The sequence below is a fragment of the Homalodisca vitripennis genome, chromosome 1 (assembly GCF_021130785.1).
Source record: "Homalodisca vitripennis isolate AUS2020 chromosome 1, UT_GWSS_2.1, whole genome shotgun sequence".
Taxonomy (NCBI): Eukaryota; Metazoa; Arthropoda; class Insecta; order Hemiptera; family Cicadellidae; genus Homalodisca; species Homalodisca vitripennis.
Genome location: NC_060207.1, coordinates 28,900,014 through 28,926,741, shown reverse-complemented (window position 1 = coordinate 28,926,741; position 26,728 = coordinate 28,900,014). Strand labels below are relative to the sequence as shown.

At 32.2% G+C, this 26,728-nt stretch overlaps 1 protein-coding gene across 1 annotated transcript in view; it reads left to right on the top strand.

Annotated features, from left to right (window-relative positions):
- Positions 1–421: 421 nt before the first annotated feature.
- Positions 422–26,728, top strand: part of LOC124358911 (kinetochore protein NDC80 homolog) — a 40,436-nt gene continuing 14,129 nt past the window's right edge. Inside the window, exons 1-11 of the mRNA XM_046811166.1 lie at positions 422–671; positions 3,914–4,005; positions 4,943–5,179; positions 9,093–9,213; positions 15,575–15,794; positions 16,972–17,141; positions 17,664–17,760; positions 19,361–19,479; positions 20,574–20,706; positions 23,775–23,980; positions 25,750–25,971. Coding sequence (XP_046667122.1) covers positions 3,926–4,005; positions 4,943–5,179; positions 9,093–9,213; positions 15,575–15,794; positions 16,972–17,141; positions 17,664–17,760; positions 19,361–19,479; positions 20,574–20,706; positions 23,775–23,980; positions 25,750–25,971 — 1,605 coding nt within the window. The 5' untranslated portion in view covers positions 422–671; positions 3,914–3,925. The remainder of the gene's footprint in view (positions 672–3,913; positions 4,006–4,942; positions 5,180–9,092; positions 9,214–15,574; positions 15,795–16,971; positions 17,142–17,663; positions 17,761–19,360; positions 19,480–20,573; positions 20,707–23,774; positions 23,981–25,749; positions 25,972–26,728) is intronic.

The following is a 26,728-nucleotide window of genomic DNA, read 5'->3' as shown; positions in this document are numbered from 1 at the left end:
TATCATAATGAACTTGCTATATTTTTTTTGGTAAAATTGAAAAAGACATTTAAACATAAAAATGTATTTTTCCCTCTACACTTTATAGTCCTGCGTTACTTTCACTTGGGCATTATGACAAACTTGACATTTCATGGTCAAGCCTTTAAAAAAAAATAAAGTGGTCTAAATATGCCTATTTCAATGAATATTGATATAATTATCGTATTCATATCAAATTTGATAATCTTCTGTATTATTAACAGTATAAAAACATGTACGCTTTATCAATTCCATTAGCATACAATATATAACCTAATTAACATCTAAATATGAGGTTTCATGTAAAAAACAATGCTTGCTCATAAGAGCAAAAAAATTTTGTAAGATTGCCTGTCTGCATTTTCCCTCCAATTTGTGATTGCTATTTTGCTGTTTTGGTTTGTGTTTGTATGATGATTGATGATATATTGTTAACCGTCAAAGGCGTCAATCCGGTGTTATATATAAATTCCGGTTGTCACTTTGTTTAAGTTACTATTATAAGTATGTTTTTATCGTGATTTGTCTGAATGCTTTTTATTTACTGTGTACATTTTGATATAATTATAAGAATTGTAATGCAATTTGTATAGCTACATATTTTGATTCAGCTCAATAGAATCAGCTTCGGCTGTAAAGGCGATTACCTAGTAAGTATTGTAGTTTTATGTATCATACTTCTGCTCTAGACAATTTTAATCATTCAACATTTTTGGAAAGTAAGATGTTCAGATAGAGAAGTTTTTATTAGAATTATGGGCTCTCAGGGTTAACCTATTTCCCATGATTAATTTTTTTTTTTAATTGTGAAGGTGTGATCATATGGTCAATAAAGCCTCTATGATGTATAATTATTTATTAACCCCCATAATTGGGGATCTAAAATTTTTGGTTGAAGGTTTTCTAGAAAGGGGTAGACCTCTACTTAAAAAAGCGGCCTATACTTGTTATACGATTGTTTTTATTAAATTAATAATTCAGTAGTACAATTTATTTCACTTAACATATGATGTCAACTTATTAATACATTTATTAATGTTTAATGTAAACAATAAACAGCAAGAAGTAAATATTTTTTTGAAAATGGCGATGAATATGAGATTGAAAGTTCTTGGTGAGCGGTCAGAGAAGTTGAGGAGTGGAATACTGACAGACTCTCTAGTAGACCAACTTTGTGATTTCTGTGCTACAGGGTAGTTCGCCTGTCTGGGGATATTCCTTTCATCTATTTCACTAAAGTAGTTGTAAAGTATCCCTGATGGGTAGACTTTAATAAGCGGACTAGCCTCGTTATTCAGTTGTTTGTATCGAATGGTTCGATTGTTCTTATGGAAAGGAATAGTTCGGTATTACAATTTATTTAACTTACCATATAATTCCAACTTATTAGTTACAGTATTTTTTAATGTACAGTACGCGCGCTGAAGGTTCGGCTCCGAGTCAACCGAGCAGACTATGGTAAAAAAAAAAAAGTAAAGAATGTCTTATTTTACCAGGCGAAGTTAGGGCTAAGAAGCCCTCTCTAACACTTAACCTGGGGGACGGGTGGGACTTATGGTGGGGGACGGGTGGATTGCCTGATATAACAACTGTTCTGCAGACATCCGCCAATGTTTGGCCCGCTGCAGTCTGAATATTTATTGTCCCTGTTCTCAGGATTCTTTATACATCAGTGTTTCGTATTCATTCATCTGTCATAAAATTAGTGTATAAACAATACACCCCAAAACACTTTCTATTCGAATATAATACAATGAAATTCAACATAATTTCATTAAAGTTTAAACTTTTAGTTTATCACAGATCACCACTATGGCCAAAAGTGTTTTTTTTTTTTTTTTCAGAAATAAACTATTGCAAAGTGATTCAATGTTAAACTTTCAAATGGTATTGCCGTGTTGCATTTACGTGAATGGGCCATAAACTGTAGGGCAGCGGTGTCGGTGATACATTCCACTTCAGACTAAGTTACGGCTAACCTAAACTATGTATCTGAAAAAAGTTAAATTTAAAATTAAATTCAGTTCATTCAGAAAATCTTTCCCGCTGGTGAAAGTTTCCTGACCAAATAATAAAAAAAATCCTCACATACAAACTTTTTTGTATCACAATTTTGGCACAGTTAATTTTAAAATATATTTAATTGAAGAAAAGTAATAAAACATCGAAACTTAATACATTTATTAGCATTGGCATACACAGGAAAATAGATCTGCGAAGTTTCAGAATTTTATTTGTACAGGAAGTTGGTCTAACCATAAATTGATTGTCGAGCGAGAATTAAACATTGCCGTCCGTGACGGATCATTGGAGAGTCAATGTTTTTATTTGGTTAGTAGGGCAACGACAGGGCCAAACCTTCAGCGCGCGTACTGTAACTTAAACAATAAATGGCTAGAAGTAACTAGTATTTTGAAACTTTGAAAATGGCAATGAGTATTAGGAAATCATGAGAGATATTTCTCATGACGAGATTCAACATGTGGGTTTGGCTCCTGGGAACCTACGAGAAGAATTCTTTCCTCCATTTCATAACAGTGGTTACTCACTGCTATCAAGCTGTCAAGTTATAAATATTGGAAGGTTTCTCTGATATGTAAGTCTAGGCCATAGTTGGTTTTGTTGTTTTGTAATGCTATGTTATTAAAATTGTAATGTACCACATTTTGTTTGTTACGGTAATGTATTATAACTCAATTGTGTACGATTATTATATAATATCAAAGTTGGATATAGAAATTTTTGATAATAGCAATTGAATAGCGATTGTCAGCCACTTATTAAAGTCTCCCCTCTCTGATCTGTAGGTCTAGACTGCAGTGGCTTTTGTTATATTTTAATGTTATTGTTAAATTATTTTTTATTGTAATGTGTTATTCTTGTTCTTTTGTTGTATGTTTATTATATAATATGGAAGTGAGATAGTATATGGAATCGTTCGACAACCCCCATACGAATAATACCCACAATTGAATAATGAGTGTAAGCTGCTTATTAAAGTCTCCATCCAGACAGTAAACAACATGTGTCTTATAAAGAATTTTATTCAAATCGGTAAACTTTAATAAAAAGGGGATCATGGTGGGTTACCTTCAAATTGGACGGGTCTTTTGGGCACAGTCAACAATTTTAAGTCTATAGATCAGTTTGTTCTCGAGATGACATGCAAGCTAATAAACAGACAAACAATAGGAAGTTAAATTTTCCCAGCCCCTCGAGTGACAGGCTTCAGCCCTCATTACCTACCATATCAGTGTATTGTCATATGGTAGGTTTATGTGTTATTGTTAAAATCAATGTGAATTTTGAACCAATGATGAACTCCACCTTGATATTCAGTACCGTAGTTTACTATATGCCGAATAGTAAACCGGTCGCAATGGAAACTAGGTTGTTGTAACAAAATCTACCAATTGGTGGTCAGTCCTGAATTACAAAAGTTCACAACACGACAAACCGGTGCTCTTGCCATATAGAGTGTGGTAGGCTGGAAGTTTGATTGCCTGAACAGCTGTAAAGCTTCCCTCTCCCCACACTGTTCCTGCTGCGTCTCGACGTGGACCAGTTGAGTGATTTTTAGTGCAAAGAGATGAACCCGCTGCCCTTCCAAACCTAGGTATTGTAGATACAATTATGTATAAGACTATATTTTCTCGCAACTGACAACAATTAAGATGTTTTACATTTTTTTATTTAGGGAAATTTTTTATATGTAACAGTTTACGTCATGGGTTTGTCTCCAGAGGTTTATAACATGCTTGACTTTCTACTGTATCACACCAATAATTTAGAGATTTGAGTTCAGACAAGGTTTTGAAATCTGGAATCTAGAATTGAACTAAACTTTAGAGTGCTAGTGATTTAGTTTGCTAGTGATTATTATTTTGTTTAGATCATAAACAACATGAGGAAATCTTCATTAGGACGCCGCTCCTCAACCCATATACCGGTTCGAGTTCCTAGTCTGGGAGCGAGTGGTCAGAGGTGAGTGTATTAAAATTTATCCAAGCAGAGGACTCTAATAGTGTTCCAGTAATAGTACTTAATATAAAGTTAGTCATCAATGGGACCTATTCTTAATTAAATTTCCAGTGGTTCACTGATGATACGTCTGCAGCAATCACACTAATGAAAAGGTTTAATGCCAACAAACCGGCATTTTGACAGTGTAGTAAACAGTCGACTGTAGCCAATGTTTCACTGAGTGTGTTATATTCAGTACTCATTCAGCAACTGAGGTATAAAAAATGGCAGCAACAGTGAGAAAATAAACTGCTCAAACAGCAATAGCTCTGCTGAATGAGGGTATTCTTCCATAGTGGAACAATTTTTAAAAGTGGCTATTTCATAATTTTTCTGCAAATAAAATATCTGTTAGTAATGTCGTCAGGTGTCTCAAGATTAATATTCATGCCTCCTAGTAAAATGCATTTTTTATTATGTTCTACATTGTTATAATAGCTGTCGAGAGCGTTTATAAAACTGCCAACATCAGCATCAAATGTTCTGTAAAGTGCCAAAATGTTGAAGTGAGTATTTAGGAAAGTGAAGTTAAGTGAAATGCTGTAAACACCACTCAAAGTTGCTTGTGATGTAACTGCAGAAAACCACTTATTTACATAAACAATGACACTGTCAGTACAAGGCCAAACCCTTCAATATTCACTCCCTCCTCCCCTTCCCTTAGCCAACACTCAGAACAATTATATCTACATTACTTACCATCAAACTTAAATATACTTTTAACTCATCAAAGTTTGTATACAAACTTCTATGAGTACTTTTGATGCTGTACTATAATTTGTTTAACACGCCTACACAACTTGATATTAATAACTTGTAGACCAGATATTTATTTTTTAGAGAATTAAGGTCAACATTAGCTTATCTGTGGAATGAAATATCCAAAACCATCTTTCAGAACATGTTCCGGTGGGAAGAAGTCAGTGAGCCAGATGAAGCAGCCTGGGTTCTCTCAACGTGGGAGGTCTCAGTCAGAGGAACGGGAAAGTTATGGAGGTCGAGCTACCATCGGAGGACTGGTACGGAGCAACACAGCAGGGGCTCTGGCCCCTCGGAGTTTGGGTGCCATGACACCTATTACTCCCCGCCAGAGCATACACAGCAACCTACCCACTGGCAGTGCTCGAGTCCCCAGGCACGTATTTAAGTGCAGAATGTTACAATTAGTGCTACTAATTACTTGTATCGCTGAATGAACAAACTTTAAACAAACAATAACTAGTATGTTTCAGATACTGTATAATATTATGTAGTCTTTCACAACACTCACTAAATAAAAAATATTACAAATAATTTACGTTTTTTTAACTAATTATGGTACGATAAACTCTCAATGTATTGTTACTGTTAGGACACTTTTCCAATTATTTTGATTTCTTTAAAATCATTAATTCTTTTAGTGCTACGACTTAGAGTATGGTGATACTATAAAAAGTGCATAAAGTGTCAGTATAAATTATGTCGACGATTCCAGTCATGTAATCATACCAAATATTCAATAGAATTCAAACTATTGACATGTGGGAGTTTCTCTTTGGTAGTGAGTTGCTGTATCATTTTGACATGTTTTTCTTCTGACAGAAGACTTAGTGGTTGAATGTTGCACATTTATATTGATTTTGTGTGATTATCTACCAAATAGTTGTGTTTTAGTGCAATTAAGCGTTAAATTAAGCAATTAGTGTTACTACTTGTTGTATAACAACAATGTGAATAAGCCCCTTTCTTGGTTCTTGGTTCTTGTTAATCTCCCACTGGTAGCGCAATTGCACCATGGTCGTCATGTCATGTAGTGTCTATTCTTCAGTAAAATATTCCTCTACTGAGTAATAGGGTCTTTGGATTAAGTATTCCTTCAAGGCTGTCTTGAATTTTGAAATATCTTCAATTATTTTAATTTCAGCTGGGATTCTATTATATATTTTCCCAAACATGAATCTTGGGCCACTACTTGCTAGGCTGGATGTTACTTGGCTGACATAAACGTTCTTCTTTTGTCTTGTAGCATATTGATGTACTTGGTCATTTTTTATAAATATTTCAGGCTTCCTCCTTACCATTATTGCGGATTCAAGAATATAGATGGCTGGCAATGTTAGCACCTTTAACTGTACAAAGAGTGCCCTACAGTGAGCTAGATAGGGTACTTTGCAGATAGTCCTTATGATGCGTTTCTGGATCAAAAAAATTCGTTGCGCCATTGAACTATTTCCCCAGAAGATAATTCCATAGCTGATGATACTGTGAAAGCATCCAAAGTACACCTTCAAAAGCACATCCTCGTCCATAATTGACTGGAGCCTTCGCACCATGTAACATACTGCAGTAAGCCTCGCTGATAAGGATTCTATGTGTTGTTGCCACCTTAGGTCACTGCTTATGGTTAAGCCAAGATATTTCATGCTTTCATCTACTGCTATGCTTGCTCCCTCAAGCCGTAGTAAAGGGGCACTATCTGGTTTTTTCCTGTTGTAAAACATTAGAGCCTTAGTTTTGCCTTTATTTAGCAGTAGCTTATTTTCCTGACACCATTTGCTCATTTCATTAAGACCTTCCTGTGCTCTGCATCTTAGTAAATCCTTGTTCAGGTCTTCAAAACAGTGACAAACATCATCAGCAAATAGGCAGACCTTACCTTCTGTTATTGATTGTGGTAAATCATTCACATAGAGCAGAAACAGTACGGGGCCCAAATTTGAACCTTGAGGAACACCTGTGTTAATAGGGGGAGAAACCTCTGAACGGTAGTGTCGAGTTAGACCATCTATTCCTGAATATCATACAGTTACCACCATTTTTCTGTCCTTCAAGTAGCTATGGATCCACTTCAATGGCCTGCCTCTTATCCCGATAGCTAACAGCTTCTTGAGAAGTACATCATGTGATGGTAGATCAAAAGCCTTTGTCATATCATAAAATATACACAACTGTTCACCCACTAAATCAAGATTCTCATATAAATCAATTAACAAATCCAATATTGTATCTGTTGTGGACCTACATTTCCTGAAACCATACTGGTGGTTGTTCAAAATTTGATTTTTCTCCAAGTAAGGGATTAATCTTTTCAGAAAGATGAACTCAATTATTTTAGAGAATTCACTTTGAACAGCTACTGGCCTATATTGCTTAACTTAATCTCTTTCATTGCACTTGTGTATAGGCACAACCTTGGGAGGTTTTAATTTCATTTGGGAAGTATCCATACTCAAAAGACTTATTAATGATAATAGTGAGTGGCTTTGCAATAATATCTTTACATACTTTTAATATGCTACATGGAATTTCATCCACACTAGCACCACGCTTCGAACTAACTTTAAGTATAGTTTCCTTAACTTCTTCCTCATCTGTAGGCCACAAGATAAATTCATCAGATGAGTCATGTTGGTGGTCTGAATTTTGATTCACATCAGCTTGCACCGTTGGTCTGGTTAGTTTTAAAATTTCACTTACAAAATAATTGTTAAAAACATTTGCTACATTGCTTGGGTGAGAAATGAGCTCGTCCTTATCCTTTAAATAAATATTAAAACTATTTAAATTTTCATCACATGTTAAGTGTTTAACGATGTCCCAAGACTCTTTGCAAATATTTTTTGTATTGCTTATCTTCGACCTGTAAAATTGTTTTTTAACTTGACATAGTAAGTTGGCATGTTGGCTTTTAGCTCTTGCGTATTGTAACTTAACAAACTAGGATTATCTCTAGTGTGCCAATACAGATCCTTTAGATTTGTCTGGGATATAATAACTTCTTCATCGACCCAGTTAACATGTGACTCGTCCTTAATACTAAAAATCATCTTAGGAAAACAAATATCAAATATGTACAAGAAAGTTGAATAAAACTCATCAAACAATTTATCTACGTTTTGTTGTAGATCAATATGGTCTAGGTTTACCAGCCAATTCTGGGTCGTCAGTAAATATTCAAACAGTGCCAAGTTTGATTTATTTATTTTCCTTTTTTCAATTCTCCTCTTTATAATATTATTTGTACCTATGTTCATTTTGAAGGATAAAAAACTATGATCTGATAACAACGGTGGTAAAGTTACAGTACAGTATGAGTTTGATTGTAAATCAGTTATGAAATAATCTAGTTGACTGTTAGTCTTCTCCGTAACTCTTAAAAAAATTTTCAAATTTTTCTTTAACTCATTATATATGGCACAACATTACACAGTAATTTGAATTAAATATTTACATTGCAACAAGAACTATAAGAATTGTACTTAAGTTACATTGGTTAAATTCTATTAAGGACCACTTTTCAGAATTGTAGATTTTAACTGTGTTTGTGTATGAAACAGTGCATTTTGTAAATATATATATGATCAACCAACTACTTACTATTGGTTCAACTCATCACTATAACATCAGAAGCCAGGATAATAATGCATTTTTCCTGTCACATGTTGGAACTGTTCACAAAAAGCCATCATATGCAGGAATTAAGCTCTTTTGTCAATTCCCCAGAAGTATAAAAATGAGAACAATCTTATGAAATTTAAAACCAATGTAAAAGAGTACCTGTTGAATAGACCATTACATTTGTTTGAAGAGTTTTTTGTAACACAATCTGCAGGACTAGCAAAATAATAATTGTGCCATCATCTGTTTAAGTAGTAACTAGACAGAAAATGTGTTTCTTAGTAAGATTATTACTTTTCATTAAATTTGAAAAATACTGTCATCGCTCGTATTCTACCTATGTACTTTTGTTGAATAAAGGATTTTTGATTTATTGATTTATTTATAGTTGTAACAAACAACTGGTTGACTTTCCAAGTTTTAGAACTGTATGCTTAAACATAATGTTTTGTTACTACATTAATTAGCACATTTAATTAACTATAGGACTACCTTGGAATTCAATTATAACACATATTTTATTTTGTGGTGCCTAAGAACTATTCTATTTTAGATCCGATAAGTATTAATTTATGAGTGATAGTACTATTTATTTTACTATCGGTTAGATTTAAAATAAGTACAATTGGTTTATTTATGAAAATTGTGTAATTTGTATTATAAATTTTTAGGAATCAAACTATGAGTACGGATTCCAATCGGAGAATGAGTAGTTTCGGTGGAACAAAGAATGCTCGTAAGGATCCCAGGCCAATCAGTGAAAAGGCCTTCCAGCAAATGGCACAAGCTAGGGTTAGTTTTATTATTTTTACGTTTATATTTTTGTTTTACTTAATACAATAATCTAAGCATATCTTTGGAAAACAGTCGTTGTTGTATAACCCTATATCTGCTGGTCACTTATTCAAGTGCAAAACAAGTATAACACAGAGTTGCAATGCTTTATTAACAAAAATTATTGCTTCTATTCTGTATCTTGATTTACAGTGTTATTTGTCCTAACTAAAGAGCTTTTATAACATTTTTAGACACCTTTCTCTATTTATTTATTTATAATTTTATAATTTTATTTATAATTTATTTATAAATTTATACCTTTCTCTATACTTTAAAACAAAATAATAATAAATTTTAATCATAAAAATATAAGTTTAAAACAATTAATAGTAACACAGATTAAAACATTACTTTAAGAAACTGTTTATATATATTTTTGTAATAGTCCATACTATTATTTGCCAAGATTAAAAATTACGGTACAGGTCATATAAAAAAAAGTAATGTTTTAAAAATATGAGTCGTCTTTATATTTTATTTATTTATTCTAACTAAAATCAACAATATCATTCATTCATGTTTGTTTTTTACCTTGAATAAAAAATTACTACTAACAAACCTTTTATTGTGTGCATGTGAAATTTCTTTCTTTAAAATCTATCATTGAAAATGGATAGTTATAAAAAAATTAGAATTTTGGACATTTGCCGTAGATATCTAACCTTCTCCAGATGCTTCAGTGTCAAAAATTAGTTATTGCTCCTCCTATTTCTACTATTGCATGACTGTTAACCTGTTAACTATACTACTCCAGTCACTTATTTTTTAGATTCTAATGAGTGTTGGAATTAATATCCATTTCATATTATTGTAAAGATAATCTCTAGCCAATTGTCAAATATGAGTTAAGTGTAATACCTCAATCCTCCTCTTTTCTATAGAATATACGAGGGTCATCCCGAAATAAGATCCGTTTTGCTGTAACTATTTGAGTAGTGTCTAATCTCAAGCCAGTCCGCAGCCATCCAAATCTAAAATCTCATCAGGTCATTTGGTTGGGAATAGATTGAGACCCATGTACAGTTGGCACATAGTGATTCACTTTTTTCACTATATAAAGGAGTTTTTTATGGTAAGCACTTCAACACTGATGACGAGGTAAAAGAAGCAGTTTAAGATTGGTTATCCTCAAAGGCAGCAGACATTCAAAAGCTTGTAGAACATTACGAAGAATGTTTAAACAAAAATGGAAACTATGTTAAAAAATAAAGAAGATGTCAGGAATCATATAAAACAAGATTTTTAAAAATCTGTTGTTATTTATTTTTTATAACAAATCAAACTTTACTTTCGGGATGACCCTCGTAAATTTCTTTTCAAAACAAATATCTGCTTAGAAACCCTTTGTATCTTATTTGATACTTAATCTAAGAAAAGTAACAACTGAACTAGCAAATGAACTAAACGGAAAATATACTTTACCCAAACTCTGTTGTACCAATAAATACAAAACAAGATGTATTATTTTGCAGTATAGTGTGTTTTGAAAAATGCTAATAACAAAAATTTAGAGAACAAGGTTATAAGCAATTTCTATACAACATAAGTCTTTTTTACAACAAATAAATTTACTTAATATTTAAATTGACTATAGTACAGTGAACAGAACAAATAAGGCTTCCGAAAAAGTATGGTTTTTACCAAAACCTATCTGATAGTTTCATATGTTTTAATATTATTTGAAAACAGGCATTTTGTGCCCAGTATGTTGCAATTTCTATTCACTGGATGTAAATCTAGTATGAGTTGAGCTTTTTAAATTAATTGGATTTATTATTGGATCAGGAAGACACAGAAGGCTCGTCTTACTAAATTAAAGCCAGTTTCAGAACTAAAAAAGTAAAAACTACCCAATAAGACAAACTAGAAAATCAAATTACTTTAGTGTTTCATTACAAGTAAAAAAAGTGTAGAGACCACAAAACACCGGAATTTGATCTAATTACGCCTGACCAGACTATACAGAAGAGTGGGGGAGCTAGACAAAAACCCCGTCACAAAAACTGATCAGCTCTCTTGCGACACAGGGTTTTCGGCCCGATACCTGACCATCATGAACAGATGAGTGGGGGAGCCAGACAAACCCCGTCACAAAAAAACTGATCAGCTCTCTTGCGACACAGGGTTCCAGCCCGATACCTGACCAGCATGCACAAAAGAGTGGGGGAGCCAGACAAACCCCGTCACAAAAAAACTGATCAGCTCTCTTGCGACACAGGGTTCCAGCCCGATACCTGACCAGCATGCACAAAAGAGTGGGGGAGCCAGACAAACCCCGTCACAAAAACTGACGACACTGACCAGGACTCTTGTGACACAGGGTTCCGGCCCGATACCTGACCATCATGAACAGAAGAGAGTGGGGGAGCCAGACAAACCCCGTCACAAAAACTGAAACCACCAGACACTCCAGTACTAAATAGCAATAAGATAGTTGTTGAAGCGCAGGTACATTTTCCAAATGACTATTCACCACCTAGACAAAGTACTTTTTATAGAGTTCATCCAGAAAACATTTTTTAGGCAAACATCCAAAGGCAATTCACAAATTCAAACAAAATACAAAACCAGGAATCTTTGTAAATCCCCCATCACCCTGCAAACAATTAACCTAAAAAATCACTGTTTCTACATCAGAATATCCAAGGACTGAAGAATAAAACTAACAGATTAGTCCACCTTCTTGAAGAAGTACAGCCAAGGATCTTAATACACACAGAACATGGACTTAAAGAAGACATTTTAAAAAATATCAAAATTTCTGGCTACACACTTGCCACCTACTTTAGTAGAAGTAACCATACTAAAGGAGGAGCAGCAATATATGTTGACGAAAACATATTCCACCTGACAGAGACAATCCCTGTTTCAGCATACTGTCAAGAATTAGGAATTAATCTGCGAAACAGCAATGATTAAGCTAACATTGAACAAGAAACCATTATACATTACTGGAATTTATAGACCTCCTTCTGGTAAACCTTCATCAAGCACTGGAGTCTAATATCAGAAATGTTGGAAAAAACAAAGCAGAAAATCACCCCATTCTGTTATTAGGTGACATCAATGTTGACTGCTTAAAGACTGACAACGAAAACAAACAACTTAATAATGTTTTGGCCAGTCACAACATTTATAGATTGAATCTACCTCCTACTAGGATTACATCGAATACAAGGTCTTCAATTGACTGTGTTTGTACAAATCTACCACTTGAAGAGACGTAGAAAGTAAGGTATTTCACAGCGGCCTATCTGACCATCATACTGCACAACTTTGTACGTCACAAATAAGGACTTATCAGGAAAACACCTATTACAGTGGAATGAGCCGAAACTATTCCCAGAATAACCTTAGTATGTTAAAAATGCTTTACTGCTACAAGAAAATTGGGATGAAGTGCACAATGCTTACACTGCAGAAGAAGCATATACTAAAATTTATGTCAATAGTTTTACCAAGGCTCTCAATCAAGCATGTCCATTAAAGAAAATTAGAAGAAAAAGAAGGTGACAAATAAACATTTTGTAGACCATCAGGTAAACTTGCTAAAAGAAAACTTCCTTCAGAAACTTCTAGTATATGAGAAAACAAATAATGAAGAAGATAAACGTAATCTAGCAGGCAAGAAGAATAAGAAATATGGAGGCTGAGAAAATTAAGACAAGAGGCATCAGCCAGTTTCATAAATATAGCAGAAAAGAAAATAAATCTAAAGCCTTGTGGAAGATAATAAAACGATGAAAGACAGACAAAAAATGTAATACAACAAACACTCAAGCTTGAAATTGATGGACATGTAGAAGATAACCCCTATAAAATTGCAAAGCATATGAATCACTTCTTTACCAGCATCGCTGAGAGAACGCGCTGAAAAACAATCCTAAAACCATCCATAGACCCACACACAACCTCGGACACCGGCCATGACTTACATAACTACCAACACGCAAGCCAAATAGAAATACAAAATATTATAAAAAAAATCTCAAACAAAAAACTTCTGCAGCCACCGACAATATCTCCACAAAAATACTTAAACATTGTAAGGAATCACTAACAATCCCCCTCACAAGTATTATTAACAAATCATTGAGTCAAGGTCAATTTCCATCAGCCCTAAAACTTGCAAAAGTTTACCCAAAACATAAAAAAGGGGAGTAAAACCGAAGTTGGCAATTACAGGCCAATATCAATATTGCCAACTTTCTCTAAAATCTTAGAAAAAGTTGTCCTGAGAAGGCTTTTGGACCACTGTGAGAAGTTTAATTTATTAACTGAGGAGACAACATGGTTTCATCAAGGGAAAATCAACCATGACCCCGCCTGACCGATTTTGCTGACTACATAATATTGACAACCTTGAGGAAGGAAAACATGTTATTAGTTTCTTCCTAGACCTGAGTAAAGCATTTGACTGCTTGAGCCATGATCTCATATTACACAAATTAGACAAATTAGGAATTAAGAGCACAGCCAAGATGGTGGTTTAAAAGCTATCTTAAAGACCGAAAAAACAAATAGTAGAAATAAAACAAGCAACAAGTGGAATCACAGCAATAACTAGATCAAGACCTTTACCTATAAATCGAGGAGTGCCCCAGGGGTCTGTTTTGGGACCAGTATTATTTATACTGTTTTACCAATTGACATACCCGAACACCTGGACAAATTTTGTGTACAGTTTCAATGTACGCTGATGATACCACCTTGCTCTTGAGTGGACAAAAAGACAATCTAGATATCAGATCATTCACAACCTTGAACATGGCTTATCAGTACTGCCAACTCAAATGACTTGGTGGTAAATCCAGACAAAACTAGTCAAGTCGCATTTGGGAGAAGATGTGATGAAGTACCAACAATACCCGACGTGGAAAGAAACACCCAAGCTAAATATTTAGGAGTCATTGTTGATGAGGGATTTACCTGGTCACAGCATGTAGACAATCTTCTCTCCAAATTAAATTCCTCCCTTTATATGATCAAACGTACAAAATCTATAAGCGACATATCTACTGCGAAAATTGCCTACCATTCCTTGTTTGAAACTCACATCAGGTATGGCCTAATGATATGGGGAGGAACTTCTGCAAGTAATCTTCAGAAAGTTTTGATTCTACAAAAGAGGGCCGTAAGAACCTTAGCTGAGCTAGGCTACAGAGAAAGTTGTAGAGAAGCCTTCAAAACCCTGAAGATTATGCCAATAGTAAACCTCTACATAAAAGAAGTCATCTTGTATGCTGTTGGACAACCCCTGACGCAGAATAGACACCTACATGACTACAATACTAGAACACGGTACTCGTTACCCAACTACCAGTTCACCATCTCTCCCTATATGAAAAGAAACCCTCCTACATGGGCATGAAGCTGCACAACCTTTCTACCTGAAGAATTGAGATGCCTCACCGGCGAGAAGACTGAAGACTACTCTTACTGACTGGCTAATTAACAATCCTTTTTACTCACTTAACGAGTTTATTGAAAGAAGACAATGAACATTGCCATTTGAAAAGCTTATTTTTGAAATTGTAACAACTGTTTGTGATGATTTTATTTGACGCCATTTTCAATACTTAATGTATTTGAAAATAAAGAATATTTGTATTTGTATTTGTACCATCTCTCTCTTTCATGTTATTTTTCAAAATCTGTTTGTCCCCTTGTTTCTAATCCTATCTTAATTTAATAACATGAGTTTGAAAATTAAAACTTACATAACAATCGTTTTGAAAAATGTAATAGCAAATTGTCACTGTATAAATATGACTATTCAAATTGGTATTTAAAATGATATGCTTATTTAAAATCCCCAATATTTGACTTGTTTTGTTTGGATATTCAGGAACATAACATTGGGAGTGTATCTGATAAAATAATGAATACTCAAGTAATGAAAGGAATACAAACAGAAATCCTTGAATTGATTATTGATGAAACAAAAACAAATCCACTTCCAATAATCATTTGTAGTCGGAAGTAAAAGTCTCATGCTAACATTTGAGTCAGTTAAAGAGAGGAGAAGAATTGGAAATGTATTTGCAATGTCATGATGATAGGTTAGAGTTTCTTTTCAGTTGTCTGTTCAATATATCCTTTTACAAATTCGATATATTTCTCACTTTCTCTATATGTTCCAACTTAGAATTATTAATACTTTTTTTATTTATTGATCTGAGTTATTGCGATATTAGCCGAAAACTTGATTGATCCACTTCCGAATAATCAATAGTTGACTCATCATTATGACAGACAATCCGTACAGACACATTCAAATTGTTAAGCTCTTATTCTATATTAGAGTTATTTTTAGGTGCAGCAATATTTTGACACGTATGGGCTTGAGGTAATTGGCCCTGGAAACAGTATCCGTCGGATGAATACCAAGCTGTTTGTTGACATGATGGACCATATGTTGAAGAAGATTGATTCACGTATAGTTTTAACGAAAACAAACTTCTTGGAAGATCTCCCACTCTTGCTACGTAAATTAGGGTATCGCTCTAAAGTGGACAGGTCTTGGCTCATGACAGGTAAGTGTATGTTGTTAAGGTATTATTTTCAAAGCGCATTGTTTATAATATAGTAGATTTCTAAAGGTATAGCTTACACACATCATATTGCAAGGATTGAACATCACTTAATATAGTTAATTTTCATCTTCTGAAATATTTTAAAAATATTTGCTTTACTTCTATTATGCTTATAAGCATGTTATTTTTGTCTCTTGATGTAATAATAAACTGATAAAACGGAATATTGAAGAACCCAGTAGAACGTAATGAAAGAGTTGCACACACAAGCAGACAGAAATATTGTCATTTAACCCTTTGATCCCAAAATCTATAAAGACCAAGAGGAACCTTTATAGAAGTTTCAAGTCTCAGGGACCTTTCTATCAAGAGTTATTGCACAGAAAAACAGGCAACAACACGAGTTTAAGAAGGCCATGTCGGGTCCTTAATAATACAATTTGTAGGAGTGAAAGGCAAAGTGGAAAATAAATTGAGACATGATATCACCATTATTATACCTGGGCAATCTAAATTTTTCATAATTTCAAAGAGGTTCCTGGATATTGTGGGAATGAAACACAAATGCCATTTAAACTTATGTGTTCCAGATTTTTATAAATGGAGGCATGAAAAGATGAAGTTAAATGACAAAGTGTGATAAAAACTTTTAAATCTACCAAGGCAATATAAGAGGAACAAGCAAAGTTACTTTTACAAATGATATACAGTTATTATGTGCCACTACTAATGATTACACTGAACTCACAAGGAATAATATGATGCTTAGAAATTTGATAGAAATATGTACGAAACAGCCCAGCGTTGTTCCAGCAACTTTTTGGCACCTCGTATTAATATTTCACAAATATTCCAGTATACATAAACAATATTGATACAAATAATAATATTGTATACCATAGCCATTTAATTCTTGTTTAATCCTTCAATTGTTTTACATTGATAACAGTATATGAAATAGTCGCTACTCCGCAGACATTTGTCTGTAACTGTAAAACTTTCAGAATGAACCTCTATTACGTTGATTTTGCTTTGGGGTTAAAACTCATTGTACTTGTTAGTTTTTTATTTTTAATTGATCGTTTCTAAAAGAGATTAATTTAAAAGATTGCATATGAACATATCATACAGTGTGTTTGTAGTTTAATTACATTTTTTGTAAAAATGTTTGTTTCAGTAAACACGTCTCACTCTTGGCAGCATGTGATAGGTGTGCTCTCCTGGCTGGTAGACATCTTGGAGTGTGTAAGCTCTGTAGAACCTTTCGATATGATGATCGGTAATAACTTGAATGATGATGAGCCTAATGAAGAGGAGAATGCAGAAGATTTCCCCATTGATAAAGATGTAAGTTGTTGTTAATGTGTTGAAAATTTACAATACTAAGTTTAGGTTAGCATCACAGTATAGAAAAGAACTGGCAAGAATCATATAAATGGTTTTTAATCATTACATTTACATGTACAATAATTGTTCAATCTTTATACTGTAAATTTGTAAGAAACTTGTGTGTACAAGTTTTGTTTAGTGGTATTTAACGCCTTGTACTACTTATAGCCAACTGTACCACTTTTACGACTATAATAGTCTTCCAGTTTCTTTGTAAAAACTGTCAAATTCTCATCATTTGCTTGCATTGTTGGTTAAAATAAACGGGCATTGGGTTTTTAAATATCTTAAATTTATAATTTTAACTCAGTATTTGCATATATCACATATCTTTAATAATGAAACTAAGTTTTAACTGTATTGCTTTTTAATGTCTAACATAAAATAACGTATTTAACATTTAACTTCATATTTGATTGTTTTAAGCAAACTTGAGTTTATTCACATGAATTGTTTGAAATCCTAACTTTGATGTTTTAGGTTATTCATCATTTGAAAAAATCATATAGGTACAAAGATGATCCCATGGCTGAAGAAATTGTTGATAGAATGGATTCAGAATACATTGACAAGATGAGTGAGTATTATTTGTTTCCATTTTCTCTTGAAGAAATGTTCATTTTTTAAATGAATTGTGTGTAATGTCTGATTAAGTTAAGGGTGTAAAATTGTGCGGTACTCTTTTACAAACTTTTAGAAATAAACTACATTTATCTTTTGATAAAAAGTTGCTTGTATGAATAAAAAACTTATGGTTTATTTTAAAATAAAATCTTTCATCCGTTATAGTGTCCACATTTTTAAAGTTTTTGTAAGATAAAAAATAATGCATATTTTGTCCAAATATCAAAGTTTTACATAAATCTTAAGTCATAATTTAAGTTCGTAAGTCATGTAACTTTTCATGTAATAGTGATTATTTTTCATGTTGATTCGTGTAATTTCAAACCAATTGTATAGTCGAAAGTGTAACAAAATGGCAATATTTTATAACACTGTTACATAAATTTGCCATTTTTTTTGTTATAATAACAGAAAACTTATGTTTCAAGAACAAATATTCACTCCTGAAGATGAGTACAGTATTGTACTGTGTTTGCATGCATGTAATGGTGTTTTGTAATGCTTGATAATAAATAAATACGAGGTCTTAAAAACGTATTGTCTCAGGTCTTATTAATACATAAAATGGTAAATGTCCAGAATCCTAGTATTCTTTCTAATCACCTACTGTCAATATTGAGCTTTAATTGGAATGACCATTGTGTAAAGAATTTACATATATCAGAATAAAATTATAAAAAGTTAATTTTCATACTTAACAAATATTGCTTGATGGTGTACACAAAAAAGGTATATAAGATCTGGTAAATAAGACATGTCAAAGAATTAAATTCTGTACAGAGATATTACAAATTATGGATGAACACTTTCACCTACTTTTTTATAAATTTAAATTTCATCGAACTAATGTTATTTAGTATTTTCAGCATTCCTTTATGTTATAAGTTCCTTACAGTGCATTTTTTAATTTTTTATTTGTTCATTGTCTTTGGTGATTTTATGCTTTATCAATCAAAAACATACACCATAGTTTTTTTAATATGTTAACTGGTTAGGTCAACATACAAATAATGTCTTTTATCTATTTCATTATATGACATGTTGCACCATCTGAAATATTAAAATAAAAACTACAAAATTAAAGGTAATATTATTAAGTGTATGAATTAAAAGATCATAATTAGTATTGTGTTATGTGTAACAGATAAGATTTAAGGAGATCTAATATGTTTCCCTTCTTAATTGTCATTTAACAATTTGAAACTTCAAACCTTTCAAATTATGGGTGGTATAATTTTTCCCACTGTGTTAAGGTTCAGTAGTAACATTAAATGTGATGGACAAATCTTACTAGTTGAAAAAAGTAAGAAAAGAAACACGGTATTTCTCTTTTTTGTAATCCACACTGATTGCATGTAGCAGTTAAAGGATATGATAAAATTACTGTTTTCTCCCTGTAGCAGTCATTGACATAAAGCGTATGTAACAATTGAAGGCTATGATAGAATTACAGTTTTCTCCATGTAGCAGTCACTGACATCAAGTGTATGTAGCAATTGAATGCCATGGTACATTACAATACAATACTCAATTACTGTTTCTCCCTGTTACAGTCACAGACTTCAAGTGTACGGATGAAGACTTTGAAGTGCTAGAAAGAGAAATCGAATTAAAAAGAGAAGAAGTGGATGGAGAAGCTCAGAGAAAAGACGCTCAATTAGAAATGATAGAGGTAATATTTAGTTAGCTTTTTATGGATTACATATTGACATTGGATTGTTATACAGCTAAATATTAGAACCAAAATTTTCTGTGCAATTTCATGATAAGACAAATGCTGTTGCTTATCCATATCAACTTGTTTTCTTCTGTATCAAAAAAGTAAATAATTTTGGATTAAAGAGATTAAAAAAATTACATGTATTATCCAATTTTTAAAGGCATTTACTTACGTTTCTCATTGTGAATACATCAATGTTTAAGATATTTTAAAATTATTAGGGTTAAGTGGTAAAATACTTTTAGTGCAATTTGTTGTTTAAAAACTGTTAGATGTTGCCAACCCCTTTATGTATGAATCCTTTTAGACTCTTTTAATGTAATAAATGCTGCATAAATTACTGTATCATCAAGCCATGTTTCCTTCACAATCCTTCCATTGTCAAAAACCAACTTTATGCAAAGAATTTAAAATACACATGAATAAATCGCTGTAACACTTTTTTAAAGTGTTAAAATTCAATAATGACAACTGTTACTGGATAAATTGATTAAATGCTGTTACCAAAGAATAAAAGTTATTAACTTCTTAACATCATGATCCTAAATTTACAAAGTAGGTAATTTTGGTTTGTTTGTGTTTAAAAAAAAGGAGAGGCCAATCCCCTTTTTAGTCTTATTCTGCCTTTCCTCATGGGTCACTGGCCTGTGTAAGGATCTTATCAAACAGAATAAGGAGGATAGTCGGTACATTACAATGTTGACAGTCTGATAAAAAGTGTAATGGTCACAGACAGGATTTGAACCCACACTATTTCTAACTTAGACTCAAAGTCCGATGCCTTAGACCACTCAGCCACCAGCTCTCCCAATTATATTCAATACAATTTGTTTTTAATTTGTATTTAAATATGTGTAGTTACAGAGTAAGTCAATTTTCCTAATTCGTAGGTATTAGATATGATGAAATCATAAATTAGATTATTAAGGTCTGATCTGAAAAGTTATTTCCTAGAATTTGTAATTTCATATAAAAATATGAGAAAACAATATTTTAAGCTAATATACTTTCTTTGGTAATTAAAATTATAATATGTTCTGTTGCAGAAACTGAAAATAAAACGTGATGCACTGCAAAATGACTGCCAAAATAATGAAGTATTCATTGAGGAATCCAATGTCTTTATCAGAACCACTGAAGCAAAGCTGCTAGCTTTAGAACAAGAGATTACTCTTAAAAGTAAGAACTTATATTATTACATTCTTTTATAAAGATATGGAATATTATTAAAAATGTATTGTTACTATTTTAATTCTAACATTTAACTCACGCTTTGGTTTTATTGTTAATTTTAGATTACAAGAGATCAATTTTTATTTACCTGGCTTCACTTACTGTGGGTCACAAATACTTCCAATTATTTCTATAGACAACTGTATTTTTAAGAAAATGTATTTTTCCAACTCATTTCTTTCTATACTCCTTCATCTCCTTACTCCCGTTATAATTACATAAAGGCATTCCCCTTATCCTTCAATCCACTTTGATCAGCCATTGTTTGTTTAGGATATCAAATTAATTGTCCTCAACTAATTTTGATTATTTAGTTTTGATTTGATTGTTTTTTTTTTTTTTTTTTTTTTTTTTTTTTAGTTTAGTTCCTTTTTTGTGACTATTTAAACTTATTGAAGAGTTAAAATTCAAGGAAACAGTTTGATAATAATAAATGGAAAATTTATACAATACATTAAGCAAAGCATGAGCAAAGTGTGTGCGAACCTACCACCGAGTAAAATAAACTGTTAAAATAGGGTATTGAATGACCAGACAGACGGATCTATGTCTTTTACTTTTAGTCTCTAAAATCAATAGAGTTCTTCCTTTGGAGTAAGAAGAACCTATGTACCAAGTTTAACATCTTTAAGACCTTTCCAACAAGTATTATTGTCCAGGCAGACTGACATGAACAGTCCTTTGACCTTTTACCCAAAAAATCAATAGGGTTCTTCCTTGGACAAAACAGACGAACCCATGCACAAAGTTTCAAGTCTCTAGGATCTTTTATCAAATGTCGTTATACAGATGGGCAGGTGAACAGACATACAGAGTGTCCCAAAATCTGTAGTGATCTTTTTAGACATGTACAAGTTTGAAATCTCTAGAACCTTCCTATCGAGAGTTATCACACAGACAGATGGACAATGACACAATATCAAGAAGATCCTGTTGGATCCTTAACCCACCAAGTGTTAATTACATTCACTTGTAGTGATACATGTTTTTAGCGGTTTCGCAAGCATATGTTTAAAGTTAATAATCAGTAACAAAGTATAAAGTAACATTTTATATATATACTGTATATATATAGTGTAAAGCTACAGAATAATAGTTACAAATACTTATTGTTGCTTGTTGAAAAAAACGTTAACTGTTTTTAGAGACATATTTTTACTTTTTCATATTTATCATTGCATAACACATCACTAAACTTATTTAAATAAATATTTAAAATTATGCTAAATAAGGACAAATTTATTAAAAATAAAAAATAAATACAACTTACACATTTAATTTTAAGAAAGAAAAGGCACAGAAACAAACATTTTATTGTTTTTACACACTTACAAATCCTTAAAATATGGTATAAAGTCAAACATTTACTTCAACAGGTGAGTGTTATAGCACCCAAAATTATTCTTGTTGTTATTTTAGATATTTTTGACTTGTGTTATGGTTAAAAAAGCTTAAAATATTAAATAAAACACTAAAGGGGAATCTAAACTAGTTTAGTTAACAACAAAAATCTATTAAATAGTGAATCCCGTTAGAAACAACGATTCCCACTGACGATGAGCTTAGACAAAATAATCTATAATCTAGTGACACCATGTAGGAAAAAGTCAAGACGTCATGTGAAAAAATTAATAGTGCCATTTTTCTAGTTTATTAACGTATAAAATACATTGAAAAATATCATCATTAATGGAGGTTATGTTGTTTGCCGTAAATGTTCAAACAGCGAGATGTTGGCACTGCTAAGTGGCTTGCTAGCATTGTGTGGCACGATGCCAGCGCTTTGAATTTGCAAACACATTGCTGTTATCCATGTCTTCCAATTGTGTTATTTGTAGCCTTTTTCAAAGGGCATCTCAAACATTTTATAGTCTTTGGAAGATAACACCATTTTCTGTACCATTTCCAAATCATTGACTGTCTTAAGTTCCAAGAGCCAATGAATCATAGTTTTTTGAGCAGATCACAGGATTTTAGTTAGGATCTCACAAACTAAGTTTCGCGCAACCCCATTTTCCACCACCACTTTGTAGCCACCATCTTGGAACGGTAATAGATAGCTACATCTGTTTTGCACCAAGATGTTTTTTTTTTATTATTCCCTTTCCAACAATATGTCACATGTAGGGGGTTGCCATTTGAAATTTATGATTTGGGTGCTCCAGGGAGCCGCTGTCCAACATTTTTTGATATGCCAAAAGATAGGTCTCATTAACTTACAAAGATCCCAAAATGTTATTTCAATTATTGTCTATTGTCTATTGGTCAAACTATATAGAAATGACAGCGGTGTCCAGTGAATTAAGGATGATCCTCTATGTGCAAAATTACATGTTATTTATTTCAGCAGTTTTAATCTTTAATCAAGAGTGGTTTCCTGAAATCAGAGAGCACTGTTATTCAGTGATCACCGTAAGTCAACAAGAATTCTAAAATTGTATAGTATTTTTAGCTGTGTAAATCTTAGGAACCACTACTTTTCAGTTAGATGTTTCAGGAAATAACTAAGTATGATTGTATTTATTGTGTAATGGCTTACAATTGAACAATCCTAGAGTGTTAGGTTCCTAATCTAAAAGGCTAACAAATTGTAAACATTAATCAACATTGTGAGTAAACAATCTAAGAAAGTAAAAGAAAATTTGAAATATTTTAAGTACATATTCATACATTCACCTACTTACTACTTCTGCATAACAAATTTAATCTAAATAAAATTCTTTCTTTTTACTAAGGAGTCTCCATAAGAATAATTCCAGTTAAAAAAACTGTATATGTGCCCATCACAATACTCTCTGATATATTATAAAAAAATAGCTGAAGTGATAATCTAAGAATCAATTCAGTAATTTCTTTACAGAGCTAGCTAAAATCACTGTACTTTACACTCAACACTTCTCTCTTTCTCCTGCTTTCTGTAACAACAAATTGTATCTGCAGATTACTAATTAAAAACGTAATTGATCCCCACTAGCTTTAATGTTTTTTTTAATGAATTGCAATGTGTATTTTAGGAACATTTGTATCCAAAAAACAAGAAGAACTGTTTAAGCTCCAAGAAAAGGTCAGCAACCAGCAAATATCTGTCCATGAAAAAGACAAAATTGCCAAAGAAAAACATGATTTACAAAGAATGATAATATTCTATGAAAATGGTATTCGTGAATATGAAAACTCTGTATTTGCGGTGGATTTGAAATCTGCAGAGACACAGAGAAAGGTAGGTGTCTTTCTATATTTCAGCAAATGAATAACATTTGCACAGGTAAATATTTAAACCTTTACACCTTACACTCATCAACCTAATTACAAAATCAAAGTCTTTAGCATACAGTAAAAGTACTTATAATGTAATATTATGGAGCCTTTTGATATTTTACAAACGAAAATAGACATTACATCAGGCACATATTATTTCAGTGTTCATGTTTAGGAGGATCAGAGGTTAAGCAAAATTTTGACTGGATCTTATACCAGGTTTTGTGCTTGTAAGAGCATTTCTGGTTTGGATATTAATTACGTTTACTTCCAGCCCTTGTAATGGTGTGTACTTGTAAGGTATTTCTACTACCGTAGTTTAGTGTGTCTTGTTATCCAGATGAAGAAAATATGTATATGACTGAGAAGCTTACTTCGGTAAAAAAATGTCTACTTAGTTCAGGTTGCCATGTTACCTTAATCAAGGGGAAAAAATATAATATATATATATAGGTCTCGGAAACCTATTCCGGTCAAAAAGAGTCTACTTCCGGGCCTTTAAATATCACTTCCTCTACTGTACTTACAGTGTCACATTTTATTTTGGAATATTACATGAAAATATATACATATGCAGGTATCGAAACTTACTTTGGTAAACAACGTTTACTTTTAGCCTTTGATTATAGAGTTCTAGTCTAAAATATTTCCATTATCATAGTAGAGTTTACCTTGTTGTGAAGAAAAAATACATACATACGTAGGAAGGACTGAGAAGCCTACTTCGGTTAAAATGCTCCTAATTCCAACCACTTAAATTCACTAATGGTGTCACAGTTTAGTTTGCATTATTGCCCCGACTGTAGATGGGGGAAATCCTTATTAAGTTCATGCAACATTCCAAAATTATTATGTATAAGGTTTTATGCTATAGAAGTCTTGTTGCTTTTTGGACTGTAGTCTGTGAAAGAATGTATCATTGAGGCAAGTTACTGTTCATTTCTGTTTTTCCTTAAGCCACTGTTAAAATTCTGTATCACAATGTCAACGAAGCTACTAGTTTAGAGTACCTTATGTGAAAACATTCATAGCCTAGTTCACTTAAGGTTGGTTTTATATAACTGTTTAAATAGCATTTACAATGCATGAGATGTTTTGAATTTATTACTGGTAAAATCTGAGGTAAAATTTAGATATTAAGTTTTTATTTTCTATCTGCATTACATTACTGATCGGTCCTATATACTTAATATTTTATAAAATTTAATTGTTAACAAATATTCCAAAATATTCCAGGTAACTCTTATAATTTTTTTCTTCATACAAACCTTCCTTGGGTTTCAGTGAATATTTTACAAAAAGAAATAGCCGAATTGGTCCAGCCGTTCTCAAGATTAGCACTTAGCAACTCATTTGGTGATTCATTTTTATTTATAAGACGATGCAACATTTCATAATAATTGTTTATGGTAGGTTTTGCATTATAGAAGTTTTGTTGTTCTTCTGGCTTTAGTTAGGAAAGAATGGCTCATTGAGGTATGCTAGTGTTCATTCCTGTGCTTTTCTTAAGCCACTGTAAAAGTGTTTCATCATAATGTCATGGAATCCAACCAATTTTTAGTACTTTATGTGCAAACATTCACAGCACATTCCCATATCTGAAAAGACCTAAGGGGAGGAATTATATTTTATATAATGTTATATGTAAAAGAGTGGATACTGATAATTATTTTTCACCACTGCTGATTTCTAGCTTATAAATCAATTGTATGAATGTATTCTTTTTTGCAGTTGGAAAAGTCAATTGTAGAATACAACAAGATTGTTGCAGAAAAAATTATTGTAGAACCTCGGTTAAAGAATGTTGAAGTTAAATTTACTTTATTGAGTGAAAAAAATAGTCAAGAAATGGATATTATAGATGGAAATTTGAAGACTCTGAAGGAAGAATATAAGAACTCGATATTTGAATTGAAATCGAAGAAAGAAGAATTAGAAAATATACTTTGGCAGGTAAGCAAGCCATAGTCTGCCAACGTAAAGGGTTACAAATTTTACTAATTTGGAAAAATAAGGGAATTTAATAAATAAAATCCAGCACCATATAAGAGAGTTTAACTTATGTAGTAAGCTATTCTTGGCAAAATGTATAACACTTAGTTACAAAGTGTAACAACCTCTAAATAAATTCTGATTTACATTCTATGTTGTGTAATATAAAATAAGTATTGTGGGTCCCTACTTAAAGGATTTCAAACTAATTATATATCTCCAAAGTAATATTTACTTGTAAATTTTGTTACCTGCCATGAGATAAAGGCAGATTTTCGTCACAGTTCACATATAACACTGATCTCTGCTTTTGCAAAAAACTGACAAGGAATATCTGAAGTTGGTTCCAATTTGCTTTTTCTTTACGTATACAAATTTTCCTTTAGTCAAAGTGGAAAACATCTTTGTTTATATTGCACATTCCATACAATGAATAGTGTCACAATACATAAATATTACACAATTTTATAAGATATAATTTTAATCTATTAACAATTTTAAAATTAATACAAAAATAAAATAAAAAATAATAGAATATTAATGAGCTTAATTAATATTTTGCTAAATTTATCATTAACATATAATTTAGTTGTAATCTTCATGATTATAAAACTCCACCAAAAAATGAAAAGCTTTTTGTATCAAAAACTCTTTCAACATTGATCTAAATTTTTTAGTTCCTTGAACAGCCTGAATTTTTTTGGAATCAATTTTTAAA